This window comes from Berghia stephanieae, chromosome 10 (genome assembly GCF_034508935.2).
Source record: "Berghia stephanieae isolate SIO BIC M18660-M18661 chromosome 10, UCSD_Bste_1.3, whole genome shotgun sequence".
In the NCBI taxonomy this organism is placed as follows: Eukaryota; Metazoa; Mollusca; class Gastropoda; order Nudibranchia; family Aeolidiidae; genus Berghia; species Berghia stephanieae.
This window is the reverse complement of record NC_088369.1, coordinates 8,406,032-8,423,531: the sequence shown is the minus strand read 5'-3', so window position 1 is coordinate 8,423,531 and position 17,500 is coordinate 8,406,032. Positions and strand designations below refer to the sequence as shown.

General features: G+C 34.7%; 2 protein-coding genes across 3 annotated transcripts in view; both read left to right on the top strand.

The window, feature by feature from the left end:
* LOC144956173 (peroxynitrite isomerase THAP4-like) overlaps window positions 1-2,983 on the top strand; it is a 10,040-nt gene extending 7,057 nt beyond the window's left edge. Inside the window, exon 5 of the mRNA XM_078886568.1 lies at window positions 93-2,983. Coding sequence (XP_078742694.1) covers window positions 93-209 — 117 coding nt within the window. The 3' untranslated portion in view covers window positions 210-2,983. The remainder of the gene's footprint in view (window positions 1-92) is intronic.
* A 1,706-nt stretch (window positions 2,984-4,689) lies between these two features.
* Window positions 4,690-17,500, top strand: part of LOC144956172 (cell division cycle protein 16 homolog) — a 23,702-nt gene continuing 10,891 nt past the window's right edge. Inside the window, exons 1-9 of one of the 2 annotated variants that reach the window (XM_078886565.1) lie at window positions 4,690-4,818; window positions 6,200-6,254; window positions 10,049-10,143; window positions 11,682-11,720; window positions 12,587-12,733; window positions 13,650-13,809; window positions 15,080-15,174; window positions 16,019-16,152; window positions 16,759-16,838. In XM_078886565.1, coding sequence (XP_078742691.1) covers window positions 4,696-4,818; window positions 6,200-6,254; window positions 10,049-10,143; window positions 11,682-11,720; window positions 12,587-12,733; window positions 13,650-13,809; window positions 15,080-15,174; window positions 16,019-16,152; window positions 16,759-16,838 — 928 coding nt within the window. In that variant the 5' untranslated portion in view covers window positions 4,690-4,695. Of the gene's footprint in view, window positions 4,819-6,199; window positions 6,255-10,048; window positions 10,144-11,272; window positions 11,385-11,681; window positions 11,721-12,586; window positions 12,734-13,649; window positions 13,810-15,079; window positions 15,175-16,018; window positions 16,153-16,758; window positions 16,839-17,500 lie in introns of those variants that run through there. The other variant, XM_078886566.1, reaches the window with a different exon arrangement.

Genomic DNA, 17,500 nt, shown 5'->3' with positions numbered 1-17,500 from the left:
GCTCTGCACTTGCTTAGTTAAGAATTCCAATGATATCATAATTTATATAAGCTATCAGTTTCAATTTATCTATTTTATCCTTTCTCTTTTAGCTGATTCGAACTTTGACACGCAACGGAGACCAGCTGGAACAGGTCCTTGATATGGAGACTGAGAAGACAGGGATCACAGAACACTTGAGGGTCACTTTTGAGAAGATGTCCGAATGAATTGGCAGCATTTCAACATCTTAAACATTTAAAAAAATATAAAAATAATACCTATATATATTTTTTTTCCAATTTTTATCACATAGCAGAACTTTGTGCTGTTATTGTTGTGCTATGCTCAGATGGTGCAAATTATGAGATTTAACGATATTTTCACTGTGGACTTTCAGAATTTATTGTTTCATATTCTCATCAAATTTTCTTCTAAATCATTTTATACTGAATTATAAAGAATCCTTAACTGTTATCATTCATAAGAAAAAAAACAACCTTTCCTACCACTTTGGAACGCCAGCCCAGCCTACTATTACGAAAAGTTCATGGAATTACGAAATTTGGCTCCAATTTCTGAATTCATAAGTATCTCAAAGTTGTGTACGTAGCTGGGAGGGAGAAAGAGAAATATATAGTACCTTTTTTAAGAGCTGATATATTTTTTGTTTTTGTAAATTACCGTACTCTATTTTGTTCAACTATAAATTTTAGTTTTGAATACTGATATATTGTACTTTGCAAACATTTGAGTGTATCCTTCATAGCGTGATTATTTGCCTGTGCCTGAATGATGAAAATGTTGCTACTTCTACTACTAAAGGGGAAACCCGAAATGTACACAGTATCTGTCTTTGGTTAATAAATTGACGCTTACATTTCAATACTTTAATAAATTGAAGCTTAAATTTCAATACTTATCGTTATTCTGCGCCTGAATGGGTTTTTAACTTTAAGGTCCAAATTGTATACATTGTCGCCATAAATTCTTTACTTTATATTTATACAGTTTTATGCATGCCACGTCTGTAAACGAATTTCCATTTTTTGGATGAATAAAGTATATTATTATTATTATTATTATTATTATTATTATTATTATTATTATTATTATTATTATTATTATTATTATTATTATTATTATTTTTATTATTATTATTATTATTATTATTATTATTATTATTATTATTATTATCATTATTATTATTATTATTATTATTATTACTATTATTATTATTATTATTATTATTATTATTATTATTATTATTATTATTTTTATTATTATTATTATTATTATTATTATTATTATTATTATTATTATTATTATTATTATTATTATTATTATTATTGTTCCAGTGTCAAAATTTGCACATCTATGGATTGATTATGGAGGTAAACGAAGAATAAGAATTAAATGTAATGTGAAGCATAATATCAGAAATGGGATTTGTTTCATCCATGCAGAAAAACAGATCTGTTTCATGATATTCTTAATTCTCAACTTCCTCAGGCCCTTCCCATTTCAGTCCATTTTAAAGCATTATTTGTTTTCTTGCCATTTTAAACTTTTTTCCCTTTCACCTCTTGTGGTAAAATAATACATAGAAACCGTTAAGGTCTAGCAAGCTAAGCGAAAAAGTGAAGGAGAAGGGCTGGTATTTTTAACTACAGCATTTATATAGAGCAATATCCACTAAAAGTGCTCAAAGCACTTTGCAAGGGGTCCCTAGCCAACAGCAACAGTGAATATGTAGAACGAGACATGACGCCTGTTAGTGGTTAGACGATATTACAATTTTGTTATGGTCAGAGACTACGCTGTTAATGGCCAGGTACTCATTTTACACCTGAGTACAGTGAGAGAATGTTAGTAAAGAGCCTTTTCCAGGGACTCAACTATGCACCACTCAGAACAGGACTCGACACCTGGACCTTCCAGTCCAAGGTGAGCGTCATATCACTAGACCATATAGCTGCATCCAAGATAAACGGAAAAGTAAGTACAAGCTTACGTGCCTTATAATATAAACAGTGGGTGTCCTGATTTTTTTATATCTCAGTGGTAGAGCACTCACATCACAAGCCTCCCATAGTGACCAGGGAGGTCTTCTATACCCCTATATCAGTTTTCCAACTTGCTTTCTGACTTTATCTTGGAATGAGATTACTTGGTTTCCTCCTTTTCCTTGTCGGAGTCCTTGACTGGGAGAAAAACAGTCAAATATTATATTGTTGATGTTTTGGGAGATGATAATTGTTTCCTTGTAAATCATCTTTCTTTTATGTATTGTTACATTTGTTGTTTTGAATGTATACTGTTAGCGTTTGAGTATGTTCCTTTCAGTGGGTCCTGTGCTGATGTCTGGGTGAGACTTTTTGGTGATCTCAAACTAAGTACAATGAAAGTGTGCTTTTGGAGTCTGCATCTGTTCCCTATTTTTAACCATTCCCCAAGGACACCTATGGTACAGGTGTCTTTGCCATTCCCGTTTTTCTTCTTACTCTTCTTATGTTTTTAAAATTTTGAATCTATAATTTTTATTTTTTACTATCTCATTTTCTCCCTTGTTACTGGTACTGAAATGACATAATGCCGCAAGCATGTAAAACCCCTGCAAACAAGCAAGCATCACAAGTAAAGGAAATGAAGTGAGTAGTAAAGTGCCAGGAGCAATGGAGTCTCGAACCCACGACCTTACTGATACAATTCCGCCTGGCCAGCGAGACCGTGACTCTACCGTATGAGCTAACCACCACTCCAAAAAAAAAAAATCTCTATTGTCTGTTTTCTGGCACTTTACAACTCAATTCATTTCTTGTTATTATCAACATAAGTGCCTGCTCCACCCACTGTTCTAAACAAGTCAATGGAGCATTACAGGCCAGGTGCAGTCAAGATATTATTTTATCCACCACCACCTGCCCCCTTCCCTTTCCACCCCTGTGTTCTTCATCTTATTAAAAGTGACGCCAATAAAATATAATATAACATTTTAAAGAAATTGTGTCCCTTCTGTCGTTGTTTTCAATACAGTAGTATCTTGAGCTGGGTGGGGTCTTCTGACTTCCCGTGGTGGGCAGGAGGTCAATTGTTGTGTCTTCTCTATCCCCCTATTTCTGTTTTCCTACTTGCTTTCTCTTGGAATGAGATTACTTGGGTTAGCCTGGCTCTGGTCGGAGACTTTGGCTGAGAGAGAAACAGTCAAATGTATTAGTATTATATAATATTACTTTTGGGAGGTATTTTAAAATTTTAAATCATCTCTCCGTTCTGTACTGTAATATTTTTTGGCTTGATTTAAATACCATGTTTTGCAAGCATTTGAGTGTATTCCTCTTGGCGGGATCCTGTGCTCGTGTCCGAATGAGACTTTTAGGCGATCTCAAGCTGAGTACACCGATAGTGTGCTCTTGGAATCTGCATTTGTTCCATATTTGAACCAATCCCCTTTGTCTGATTTAATAATAATAATATAATATATTATTTATATAGCGCCAATCCCGCGTTGCCGCAACTCAAGGTGTATATTGACATGAGGGGAAATCATAATGCTACATAATATTAAAACAATTACACTTCTACATTAGAAGTAGACTATTTTCGTCTGAAATGGCATTCAGAAAGTGACGTGAACCACGCCTGATGAATTCTTCTTGTCTTAATCATATTATGAATGGAACTGTGTTTATATAAATAGTCCATAATTTAGAAGCGTAGTTTTGTCGAAATTGGGAGGGAAGCTGCCGGGCTTCTGTACCAGCAAGAGGAGGCACTGGGTGGCGGGTGGCTTGTCTTGAACTTGTCTGACAGCGGCGGCCACACTTCATCAATGGGAGCTTTCCACCGCTCGCACATACAACAATCCTGAAACCACAATAAATCATCTGGTTGAACGTTGCATTGTGACACGGCTGCCAGGCGAGATCTTGACTGTTCACGAAGGCATTTAAAAAAATGTAATTTTTTTTTTTAATTGGGCTTTTATATAGAACAATATCCACTAAACGTGCTCAAAGTGCTTTACAAAAGGTCCCTGACCATTAGTAACACGTAACATATAGGACGAGCAATGGCGCTTGGAAGGCAATACAATTACAATTTTTCAGACAGAGACAACGCTGTTAACGGCCTGATACTCATTTTACACGAGTATGGTGAGAGAATACCAGTAAAGAGTATTTTCCAAGGATTCAACTATGCGCCCTGCGAGGCTCTAACCAATGACATTCCGATCCGAAAGCGAGTGTCATACAACAAGACCACATAGTCGCACAGTAACGAGCGAGAGACTGTAATAAAATTCTACTATCATTAACATTGTGGAGCGCATTAAGCTTGTTAAATGCGTGGAAACGCGCTATATAAATGTTTGTTGTTTTTTTTTTTAAAGATTGATACGGCTGACCCATCTATGGGCTGACGGCTGACCACATAATATTAATTTTTCCAGGAGACTCGGGGGGGGGGGGGGGAACCCGACAAATAGATCCATAATTTATGTTTATAAATAAATGTGTTGTTTATAATAGTTAACCCCATCTTTGTTTGTTGGTCTTTGAGACCTCTATCAATTCTATGATCCTGATATACATTATGACTATAGCGTATCTGATTACTGTGCGAACCAGAGGACCAAAGTTTCCATATGATTGTTTCCTTTAAAGAGCCGGGCCGACGACTCTCTAAAATTGTTTGTTTGGTTTTATTTCCAAGATGGCTGCCCAGGAGGGAATTGCAAAGGCACCATCCATAGACGGTGAAAATAAAGGAAATAAACTACCTTTAAAGTGCAATATTGCAAACATACGTAAACGAATCCGTAGCTATATAGATAAGGTGAGATCTAGCAGATTTGATCAAGATCTGATTATAGTTACATTATCATAGTCTACACCGGCCGAATTCAAATAGGAGAGCCAGTGCCAAAGCGAAAGTAGAAGTTAAGAAGAAATAGAAAATTGGAAAAAAAAAGGATGATTCACTGAATTGACTTAATATTCTAATCGAAACTGCCAGACAGAAATATCCTTATTGAAACTATGAGCCAGTTATTTTTAATGAATTCTTAATAAAGAACCCCCAGTCGAAATTTCACCATGGCCATGATTATGATTATGATGATTGTCAGTGTCGTGACCAGGTATCCAAAGCCAAGTGTATCAGTGATCAGTATTGTCAGTATCAGTCAGTATCAATGATTATGATCAAAATAAACGCTGTGATTATTACCAGTACCAGACATCTCTGACGATAAAGAAAAAACGATTATTGGCAGACACCCATTGGCAATAATAACGATGAACGGTTATTGGCAGACACCTGAGACAGATTTATTTAGCCATCATCAATCATTTAATTATATCATTTAAAGTAGGTACTTTGGTAAAAAAATTCAAATTGGATTGAGCTCAATTAATCCTATATCATTTTAAAGTGCTTTTCAACACGATTCTAATGATACCAAAATTGTGAAAATCAGATAAGCAGAAGAAAAGTTATGTTAATTTAAAGTCTGAAAAATGGTCTTCTATTTGCCTTTGTTATTTACTGACGGACTTTGTGACCTGAAAATTGTTGCATTTCCGGTAGTAACCACCATTTGGCTTTCAAAACTGGTCTAAAATGGCCGCTAAGATTTGAGTAAGGATTTTGATGGAACGAATTTCATGGATGCGGTATACAACTTTGCCCTGAATTTAATTTTATATTAAAGTTAAGATGTTTAGTAAACGTGCCATCATGAAATTTTGATTTACCAAGTTCTAATCTTTTAATTATCCAAAGCTAAATTATACCCTATTTTATCCACAATCAAAAGATATACTAAATTGTCATTGATTTTAAAATAAACTACACCAAACGAGAGAGTAATTTCTCCTGAAGAAAATAAGACAATCATTAAAATCCATCCATAAACAAAAAAAACTATGGAACTTTTTCTGAGACCCATCACTCAAAAGTCCAAAAAATCGGGTCACAGCCACTAGCCCATTTATCGGCTCCCTGCTGGAGGGCCAAATGGACGTTTACCAAAGTACCTATTTAAAGTTTTAATTTTAAAATTAAAAGTGTATCCAATAAACCAAAATTGCTCAGCTCAGACTCAGAGAGTGATGAGACAGTGATGTGCCCTTTGTTTTTTGTTTTTTTTTGTTTTTAATGTTTTGCACCACCACAGTAGCTACTGTATTTTTTTTTTTCTTTATTCTTTTCCCAGCACCAATATGAGTCTGCAATTTTCTGGGCTGACAAGCTTGTTTCCCTTTCTGATGGTAAGTAACACATTATTTGATGGAGAGAAAGATAAAGGGAGTAAATGTGACTCAAAGAAGGGAACAACACAAAACAAACGACGTTTCGGCCCTTGGCCTTTTTCAAGTAAACACGAAATATATATAAGATTGTCTAATATACATCACAGCGTACATAACGACAACAGTTTAGTTGAGACGGTATCCCGTTCCTGACACCTGCTGAGCCAGTCACGGTGAGCGGTCAATCACCGAGAGGAATTTACCTAACGGGGATTGCCGTTTCACTCAATTTAACAATGTTTTGTTTTATTGTCTGTTAGACACCCATATTGAATGAGTTGAAATATCACTACTTGGTATAAAAGTTTATATTTTCTACTTTTACTGTGTGTTTTTTATTTTTTCATAGTATTACTAGATTTCTCAATATAAGTTATCAATGAACGGTAACAAATTACACAAAAAATATAGCGGGTGCAACATTTCAAAAATTAGAGAAAAAAAAACGTTGCTATGGATTTGTCTGAATTTTATGTATTATAAAGACAAGATGTAAATACTTCTCCTCACAAAAAACGTATTTTTCCTCAACAAAAATATATCCGCTGCGAGCATTCAAACTCGTCAGTGTAGTTTGGGGCTGGTCTGTAACTGCATTGCGTTGATGACAAATCGCATTTTATTCATATCATTGATAATGCCGGATGCTCTTTTTTTCCAATTTTGCTGTTGTTTGGTGACAGGTCTCTGTGCCTTGTTCTCCAAGAAGTCTAAGTCCAAACTTATATTGAGTGATGTGTGGTATGCACTGGTACTCAAGGAGGTGTTGTTTTGGGATTATTTTGTTTGGAAAATATTTTCTGTATGTATCCGTGTAATGTTTTATTGCACTTTGAATATATTGGATCGTGTCTGCTTTGATCGATTTTGTGTGTGAAATAAAGTTGTGCACATGACTATAGGCCTTGTTTATATTGTCGAAAATTAATCCAATACTGCAAGCGTCGTCAATGATGAGTGGGTCGTGGGTGCAGTTCTTTGTTTGTTGGATAATTGTAAGTGTAGACTTTTTCTTGTTAGTATTTGTGGCAGTGGTTGCCAATGAATGATCTGCTGTGGTAAGCCTGTTGTGTAATGCGGTATTCTGTCCAATTCAGAGGCAATAAGACCATCCCTGAGGGTGAGTGGCTCGTGCATGAGATTTGAAAGTCTCTCCTGCGTTTTGGAGTTTGTTGTTATATTCTACTCTGTCGATATCAAACATGCAAGTGCAACCCGTTTCAAGGTTGATTTATTTATTATTAGCGTCTTGGCAATGAGAAAATACAAAGAAGCTAATGAGTCGTGTGTTCAATGTGCTTTATAATGTGTACTTTTTACACATAAATTATGAGTGTGTTCCTTGCTTGTCCAATACCGTGTCAGTCCCAAAGACTAAAAGAATGTCATTAGAATAATTTGAACATTTAAATGGTTTCTTGCGGGCATGTTTCTCTTTCTGTGTTAAAACAAATCATACCACATGTCCTACATAATGAATTCACTGCTTGGTTATGACTTGCAATTGTGTGGTCCATGCTGTAAGAGAAAGTTCAAAATTGACTGAGCGATGTAAGCAATGATATAGTGAATTAATGAATAAAATGAGTTTTAAAACACTCTGTATTACTTCTCATATCCATGCATACATAACAGCGTACATAAAATTTGGAAAAAGAAAAACCAAATACTTCACCCAATTTGGTGAAAGAAAGGGGGGGGGGGGGGGGGCAGGAAAATTCTAACAAGCAGTTGAGCTAAGTTGAGGCCCAAAACACAATGTCATTCAAAACTAAACATTAGCAAGATAATTCAAATTATGCAATTTAAAAATCAAATTAACTCATCATTGAAAAAAATTTTAAAAAATAAAAATATAATTAACAATAAAACCGCAGCGAAATATTACGTTTCAAGAACAAGGCTAAAGAGGTAATATCATTATTACCTGACCTACCGCGGAAAAATAATCATTACAAAATAATGAAAACTGAAGAGTAAATGAAACTTACCTCATTTTGTAGTAAAAGTTGTGCCTTGTGAATCACACCAAAAAAAATTTGAAGTTTATAGCAACGTTTTTTTAGAATCCTCAGGTAATTACAAGTAATTTTATTTAAATGTTATAGAAAAATATGTGAATTTGAATCACGGCTTGTGGAATAAGTACTGGAGATATTGAAATAAAAATTGGACCGATGGAAAGAGGAGGTCTGCGAGAATTCTTTGCATTTGGGTGGAATTGCATCGTCACGAAGATCGTGAGGTTAATTGGTACGGAAATCATCCATTGGTATCACCCAATGCACGTCAAATCTACGTTCTGGGAATTGATATCGGCTGACTGCTGTTGACCCCGGTTACCTGTCGGGTGAGGTTACGTCGGCGCTCGGAACAGCGGGAAACTAAACGGTCAGATTTATAGTGCAGTTTAGACGCCGTGACATATATATATATTTATAAAAAATTATGCCTTTTCCGCCACGATATCGTAGGATATCGTTGCCTAGGCATTCCATGAAGGAAGATAACTCCTCAAACAAGATGTCTGACGTCAACGGGAATCACCCATGTTGTCCAAGTGAGCAAATCGGGGGTTAATAATCTTGCTGAATGAAAAAAACGAAAGTGCCTGAAGCGGGGCTCGAACCCTGGTCCTTCCGGGTCACAGTGCAATGCCTTAACCACTCTGCCACTTCGCGCCCCCCCACCCCACCCTATATATATATATATTATAGTATCTCATAGGTATTATAGTATCTCATCACATGTGCAAGCCAGCACAAAAGCGATCAAGTGACTAGTAAACACTTGCAACTCACAGCACTACTTAAGTTAGCTTTTTGTCTTGCACCTTATGAACACTCACTCACCTGATGACTAAAGCAGTTTTTCATGATTGTTCATCTAATAATAATAAATGTACATTTATATAGCGCTTATGCCGAAGCTTCGAAGCGCTTCACATTGACCATCAGTAAAAAACATTACAAACTGCAGTTCGGATATATGAACAAAAGTTCACACGCATCAATTTACACACACACCCACATATATATATATATATATATATATATATATATATATATATATATATATATATATATATATATATATATCTGTATACACTGGATCAGCTCCTCAATATTCATGGATTTTGTCAAAACCACCTTTTGGTTGCTTCACTGGGTAGTGAAATGTAACTCTCACTAGACGCTCCATTTAAGACTAAGCTTTTTTAGCAACAAATAAACAAATGGGCAAAACCAGCAAACCCTTCTTGTATAGAGAGGTTTTTGTGGTGACAAAATACCTCATCTTGGTAGAATTGTGGGTATCACACTTTATTCATTGAGATTACTATCAAGTTGGAAGGGCTTTGTGGCAAATATCATATCACCAATTATCAATTGCTTTGGAGTCTGTAGAATAGTGCTAGATAAATAAATTATTTAGAAATTTGACAAATAGATTTTAATGCTAAAAATATCAGACATAGGTCGCAATTTCAATTATTTGTCTTATTATTGAGGAGAATGATCACAGTAGATTAGAATGCCACAAACCAAAATTTCATGGTTTTTTATCAGTTTGGCTTTAATTTGACTTTTTGGCATCTGGATCATCGGACATAAAACTGTCAGGAAATGATGGTTCATTAATGAGTATTTTTCTTCTTCTTCTTCTTCTTCTTCTTCTTCTTCTTCTTCTTCTTCTTCTTATTATTATTATTATTATTATTATTATTATTATTATTATTATTATTGTTTCAGACCTGGAAGATCTTTTTTGGTATGCTCAAACTATGTATCTCACTGGACAATACCACAGAGCTATACACTTGTTGACCAGTCGCAAACTACACAAGGTAAGAAATGGGAGAATGAAATCAAATAGGGGTTGAATGTCGAGCCCGTAAAATATGAAAAAGAAGCTTATGATGTAGCAGATTTATAGCTTAATATAGTGTCATAAATGAGAAGTTTTCACTGTTCTGAGATTTTTGTGAGATTGAAGCTCAAAGACATTCATTCATATGTGTATATTTATTGTAAAACTGGCCCCCCAGTATGCAAAAAAATATCCCAAATTATGCGGGGGAAAAAGGCAAATTATGCAAGGGAAATTACAAATTATGCAAAACAAGAAAAAAGTAATAAATAGCTGTCTAAATTTTTCCATTGCTTTATTTACATTTAACCAATTCAAAATTAAAGAACTACAACGCAAATTCAAAACTTAATTTTTTGTTGTAGCACAGACAAGCTAGATGTCGCAGAGACGTTGTGCTAAGACTCCTGCGCCTGTCTGACAATATCAGATTGTAAACAGATAAGCTGCGCTCAGCATAAGCGCTGTTGATCGTGGTGTATATGTACCACTTGGCACAAGCAGCCAAAGCTGGCACTTCATCAGAAATGAACTGCCAAAAATGTGGCACGTCAACAGAAAAGGTGATGGAGTTCTTCACCGCGAAGGGCCCAAGCTGCTGGGTGTACCTCTTGATCTCCTTCTCGGGTACAGTTTTCAGCTTTGTGAGGCTCTCAAGTTGATCCCAAGGTGGAGACAGGAGCAGCTTAGCAGGGTAGATCTCAAGAAGACAAATCAAATCGTACACTTGGAATCAGGGTTGCCAGATTAATTTCAGGCATTCTGCCAACTGGATTTTAAAAATCTGCCAAACCGTACTATTTATAGTACCCCCTTTGAAAACTCATCAGTTTTGTTAAACAAAAAATTCTCAAGGCTGATGTCATATTTTTTTTTCATTTCCCAAGTTTAAAAAATCACTAATACATAAAAACTGCCATGGAAAACGTGGAGTAGACCTATACATTCATTCCTAGACCTCGGAAAATAAAATCTGCCAAATATCTGCCAAACCGATTTTTCTCTGCCAGACGACTTCAAATTCTGCCAAAAAAGGACATTTGGCAGAAAATCTGCCAAATTGGCAGCCCTGCTTGGAATTGGAATAGCCTCCCTTTAAAGATAAAGGGAAGTCACTGTCACGTATTTTGGGAACATCGTCAGACTTTTTCGGTTTCATTTTTCTTCATACAATGGTCATAAATTCACGCTAAAAACCATATTTTGCATAATTATGCGGTAAGTGGCAAATTATGCGGCTGCGTTTTCCTGGGGGGCCAGGTAAAATAATTAAGTTTTTCATTTAAAAAAAAAAAAATTCAATGGGTTACTGAAGTTGCAGCATTGCTAGTCCACTTTGAAATGGAAAATATAGTTAGGTAAAAGCTTGGATATAATCCAAGATTGAACCTTGTCTTTATGAATGAGAGTCCGTTAAATGATTTAAATTGAAGTGACAAGACTTTGTAAATCTTTGTTGTTATATATTTTACAACAGAATTCTTTTTTATTTTCTTTTTAAAAAACATATTTCAGACCTATGCAGCCTGCAGTTTTCTTGCCGCCAAATGCCATGTAAGTTGAATGTCAAAATGGGGAAGTGTGATCTAACTCTCAAAATTGAGTCGTTAATCTGTCAATTTTTTTCAGTGTAAAAAATAGAGACCACAAAAGAAAAACAAAATGAAGAAGAAGAAGAAAAATATTTATGATTAATATAATTCTTCATGCTGTGTTGATGATGTTGATGAAATATTCTTTTGCTAAGTGAAAATAGATAAGTATATAGAAATGAAATTTGTAATGAACTTATAAAATAAGTATCATAGAACCTTTTCAAACAAAGGCCCGAGCATTCTAAATATAGAGTGTTAAGACACTTTTATTTATGCATTTGAAAAGTTCTTTTTTTTTAAACCTACGACATATGTTTGTCAAATGATATTTTTAGGAGTTAAATTTTTAGCTTTTTATAACTCTTCATATTGTGGTCAACTTCAATTTTTTAATAATAATAAACTCCTTTATTTATGGAATGATTTTATTAATGAATGTAACAGTGATAGATCGATTAGTTGTCTTCAAAAAAACAAACAAACAAAATCAAGCAAAAGTAAGTTCATTATAAATTATCGACATATTTATTCATATTTATGCTAATAGAAGGAATTTTAGCTTGACTTTTTTTCATGAAATTATTCCACTGGTATTAGACATTTTATCTTAAAACTGTCATCTTCATTCAATTTCATCCTCGTCACTCTTTCTTATTTTATCTTTTTTTTTTAAAAGTTTTGCAAACCTTTGACCCTTGTCTTATCAAAATTTCATAGTTGTATTTATGTTTGTTTTTGTTTTTCAAGGTTGGGGGGGGGGGGTATATTACAATTTATTTATATGTATTTTTTGTTTTTTTATTTATTTATTTATTTATTTTACAGTATCAGTGCAAAGAATGGGAACCTGCCCTTGAAGTATTAGACATGTACAAGAACCCAGAGAATAGGTCTATTACCTCCCTTCTCAACGCTGAACTCAGCGAGTCCGCATTGTCCACAGATGAAAAGACCAGTCTCACCATACAAAATGTAAGATGTGTGATGAGTTTAAAATTAAATAGAAATAACAGTTCATTTATTCATCATATAAGGGAATTTCTTTTTTCACGGTACATGTTAAAGAATTCTGAAAACCAAGCAGTCAAGTTATTTCAAAAAGAAAATTAGGGTGTCGACAGTCATTTTCACTTATCTTATTCAAATATGTCCCACTTGTGCGGCCATGTGGTCTTGCAGCTTGTGGTATGACACTTGCCTTTGGACTGGAAGGTTCGAGTCCTTAGAAAAGGCTCTTTACTCACATTCTCTCACCTCACAATGAAAAGAGTATTTGGCCGTTAATTGCCATTTCTGTTGGTAAAAATTACATTATTCACTCTTCCTGTATATGTATCTAGATTTGCTGATCCATAAGTTCCTTGGATGAGTTTTTATCTCAAATATCTCAAGTTGCGCTTTGGATCAATACTGGTCCCTTTGTTTGTGAGGCATTGCGAGCCATTGGGATCCCCCTCCCACCCCTTCTGTAAATGTGCTTATTTTTTGTTACAGTGGAATCAACTTTTGCTTAAAGAAAACACCTCTAGCCAAGTTCCAAATTTTCTATTATTTATCTAATTGTGTTCCAATGAAGATAGATAAAGTCAACCAATCGTTCTGGTACGGCAGTGTTGATGTTATCAGGATTCCACTGTATATAATAAATGGACGGCAGATGGGAAGAGAAAGCAGGGGAGACCCAAAGAAACCTGGCGAGGGACTATGGAAAAAGAAAGAAAGGAAGCAGGCATGTCCTGGAATACAGCCACTGCAAAAGCATCCGACCACAAAAAATGGAGATGTGTGGTGGATGCCCTATATGCCTCAAGGCCCAAAGAGGATTATATGTAAGTAAGTACTGTATATGATATGATCTAATTTCTTATCCTTTATTTTTTTCCCTTAGTGTGAGAACTCTATAGCCTTACTAAGAGGTAAGATCTACGAAGCCATGGATAACCGCAATCTTGCAGCTGATTGTTACAAGGAAGCTTTGAGGTTAGACGTATACTGCTTTGAGGCTTTCGACCTGCTTGTTAGTCATCACATGCTGACTGCTGAAGAAGGTATGTGTCTTTGTGTTATTTGTTAAAGAAAAATGAAATCAGCAGGTCTGAAACTTCATGTTAATATTTTTTTTTTAATTTAGCATTTATATAGCACAATATCCACTTAACATGCTCAAAGCGCTTTACAAGGGGTCCCTAGCCAACAGCAACACTTAACAAGTAGGAGGAGACATGGCATCTATTAGGCGATATTATATATAGTTTTTTTTCTGACAGAGACAACTCATTTTTACACCTGAGTATGGTGAGAGAATGTGAGTAAAGAGAATTTTCTAGGGATTCAACTATGTACTGCTCAGAGCGGGACTCAAACCAGGACCTTCCAACTTTAGCCCTTTCCTGCATTGTCTACATATCTGCTACCAATGCTTATATGATTTTTAAGAAAAAGCCTTCAAGCCACAAGGCCACAGAGTCAGAGTTTATCTGCAGTTTTTTATAGTGTGAAACTGACAATAGCAATTGCTTGCTACCCTTTGGATAGGGCACTATTCTATCGCAAAGTTTTCAACCAGATCTCAGTCACCCAATCATGGTTAGGTGGACAGAATAGGGAGGGGGGGGGGGGGGTTTTGACTGCACCTGGGATGGTTTTCTGTCCCTTTGCGTGTGAAGAGAGTGTTCTACCTACTGAGCTATTGGGACCCCCATATGTATGATAAAATAAAATAAGTATGTAAAGATCTTTTAGGGAATAAATTTCACCATTTTTAGATATTTTTTTACACCCTGATTGACATGTTTAAAGCCCATTTCAACAACAAAACTTGGGGAAAAAAATAGATTTTTTTTTGGTTATGCACCAAAGGTTTTGCACACCATGAAGGACAAGGGAGTCACTCATCGTTGACCAGTCAATAAGATAGTTTATTGCAAATTCTACAAATCAAATATTATTACCTAGTGATGTTTAGACAGCCAGTTTATTGCAAGCCATACAAATCATACTATTATTATACTACATAATAATAATATTTAACATAGCATTTTCGAAATATACATACATATTTACAAACCAGACATTGTGTAATGTAACACCAAAGCACATGTTTAGTTAACAAACAGTAAGAACGTAATCTATGCATAAACTTTAGTAAATTGTGACATTATTGAGAAGTATTGGGAAGGTAAGACTTTGTAGAACACTTTATTGTAGATTTTGCACTATGCATAGATGTGAGAGTAGGAACTGAGCTTATATAAATTGAAATAGTATTGTGTTATTCATCTAATGTGGGTTTTTTTTCAACTTTTATTCACGTGACAGAAAAAGAGTTGATTGCTTCTCTCCCCTTCCAGTCCCAGTGTCCTACAGAAGAGGCAGATTTGGTCAGATTTCTATACGAAACGAGGTTGAAAAAAGTAAGTTTTGTAAACCAATCTCTTCACCTGCTTTATATTTTCTAGTCAATGAAAAGTCAAGCTACAACAGGGATGATAAAATGAAATCTGCTTAAATTTGGAAAACAGTAGTTGCCGTCTGATAACCTGTTACTATCTTGGAACATATTTTTTTTTTGGTACTATTAAGACCTCTATTTATTTCAAATATCTGTCTCCTTTGTAATAACTCATATTTAATTCCGTGCTTTAAAAGACGGGGTCTGGTAGGACCATAAAATATAACCCAATCCTGCTCTGACAGCAAACACATAACTATTTCATTATCTTGCTGGTTTCAATGGAAGGCACTAACATTTGAAAGTAATCAAAAGTCAAAGATGTGTCGAGAAGAGTACAAATATTTCACATATTTATATCTGCTATCTTATGAAAAGACATATTTGCGGCTTAATAATTCAATAGCTTAAAGTAGATATATATTTTTTAATGACCTTAAAATAAATTTCCTATTTTTATGGCTAAAATAAATAGTTGGACTTATGCTACACATATCTTCTCAATGTTATCAGGAATCCCTGCTCAGAGTTTGCAAAAGTACTATTATTGTCATCTGGATTTTAAATTTCATTGTGTTAAAAATGATTAAACCCACAACCCACATTGGCCCGCTAGAAGAACTTGAAAAGATAAGTAGGTACCTTCATCTTCGAAACGGGACTCCAGATATAAAAGCACACGAGAAGAAGAAGACATTTTGCCTTGTTGTTTCTCAGTAGAAATGGTCAACTGACACTTAAGACCTCCCACCCATTCCATCCTTTTGTTCATTCTTCTAACCCTTCACTTTTTTCCTCCATCACAGTACAACAAGCCCGGTAGTGTAGATATACCAGATGCATTATCTCCCCTGTCTGAGAATCTGGACGTTGTCATTAGCACAGCAGAAAGACATTTATACAACTGTGATTTTAGAACAGCTTATAAGATAACATCAAGGTAAGAACCTACCAGATAATTTGTGATTGTGAAATACTGAATATCAAAAAAAGGTCCTGATAGAGCAGTTGGTAGCGTGCTTGCATCCACAAGCAAAAGCCCAGCAAATCAGTAGATAGCTGGATCTGTTAGATCTGACAGAAATTCTTTGTGATCGATATTAGCATCCTATCAAAAAGGTAGCAAGCAATTGTTACTGTTTGATGCTGCAGACTTTGGGATAAAATCTGGCTTCATGAGCCTGATGGCATTAATGGTTACTTTGAAATTTCTTTCACTTTGAATATGAATGTAATGCTATTAAAATAATATGACATACGCATAAAACCATAAAAATCGATCACACTCAGCTTAGTCTTCTATAGGACAGTTAACTACCATCTTCATCATCCTCATCATTATTTTGATCATTATTATTATTGTTGTTATTATTGTTATTATTATTGTTATTATTATTATTATTATTATTATTATTATTATTATTATTATTATTATTATTATTATTATTATTATTATTATTATTATTATTATTATCATCATCATCATTGAAGAATATTTGATAAATATATAATTGTATTTTTAAAAAAAAAATTTTTTGCTTTTCAGAGTGCTTAGTTTAGATCCTTACAATAGTCAATGCCTCCCCATTCACATTGCAGTCCTTGTCACATTGAAAAAGGCAAATGGTAAGTATCTTTAAAGTGATAATTGCTAGAAAGGGAAATAAATCGTATAATGAAATCTTTGCATTTTTGGACTATGCTCGCAATCCAAGGTCTCTTTAGTACTGTTTTTGTTTAAGCCACACAGTGAAAGTTCAATTTAGAGTCGAAATAATTATCTCTTTCCTAACTGACCATTTTCAATTAAAAAATTTTTTTTTTTAATGTCATACAAAGAAGACAAAAATGTATTTTTCTTTTTACACTCAAACTCAAAAGCAAAAAGTACATATTATACGTAATTTCATGTATCAAAATAAGCTGAAGAATTAAGTTCTAATAGTTAAAACGAAGATTTTTCTTTAAATTTTGTAATGTACTAAACAAATCTAATTGACGATTTTTCTATGGTTGGTAAGGAGAGGGTTATAATTATGAAATTGTATTTTTACAGTTTAAGAAACTACAATTGTTCTCCTTAATGGGTGGGGTTCCTGACCCCCCCCCCCCCCCCCCCCCCCCACACACACACACACACCCCTATAATCTGTTTTCCAACTTGCTTTTTGTCTTTGTCTTGGAATGATATTGTCCTTTCCCTCACCAGAGTCCTTGGTTGAGAGGAAAACAGTCCCCCCCAAAAAAATGAATATTGTTGTTTGGGCGGGTTTTTTTGTTTGTTTTGT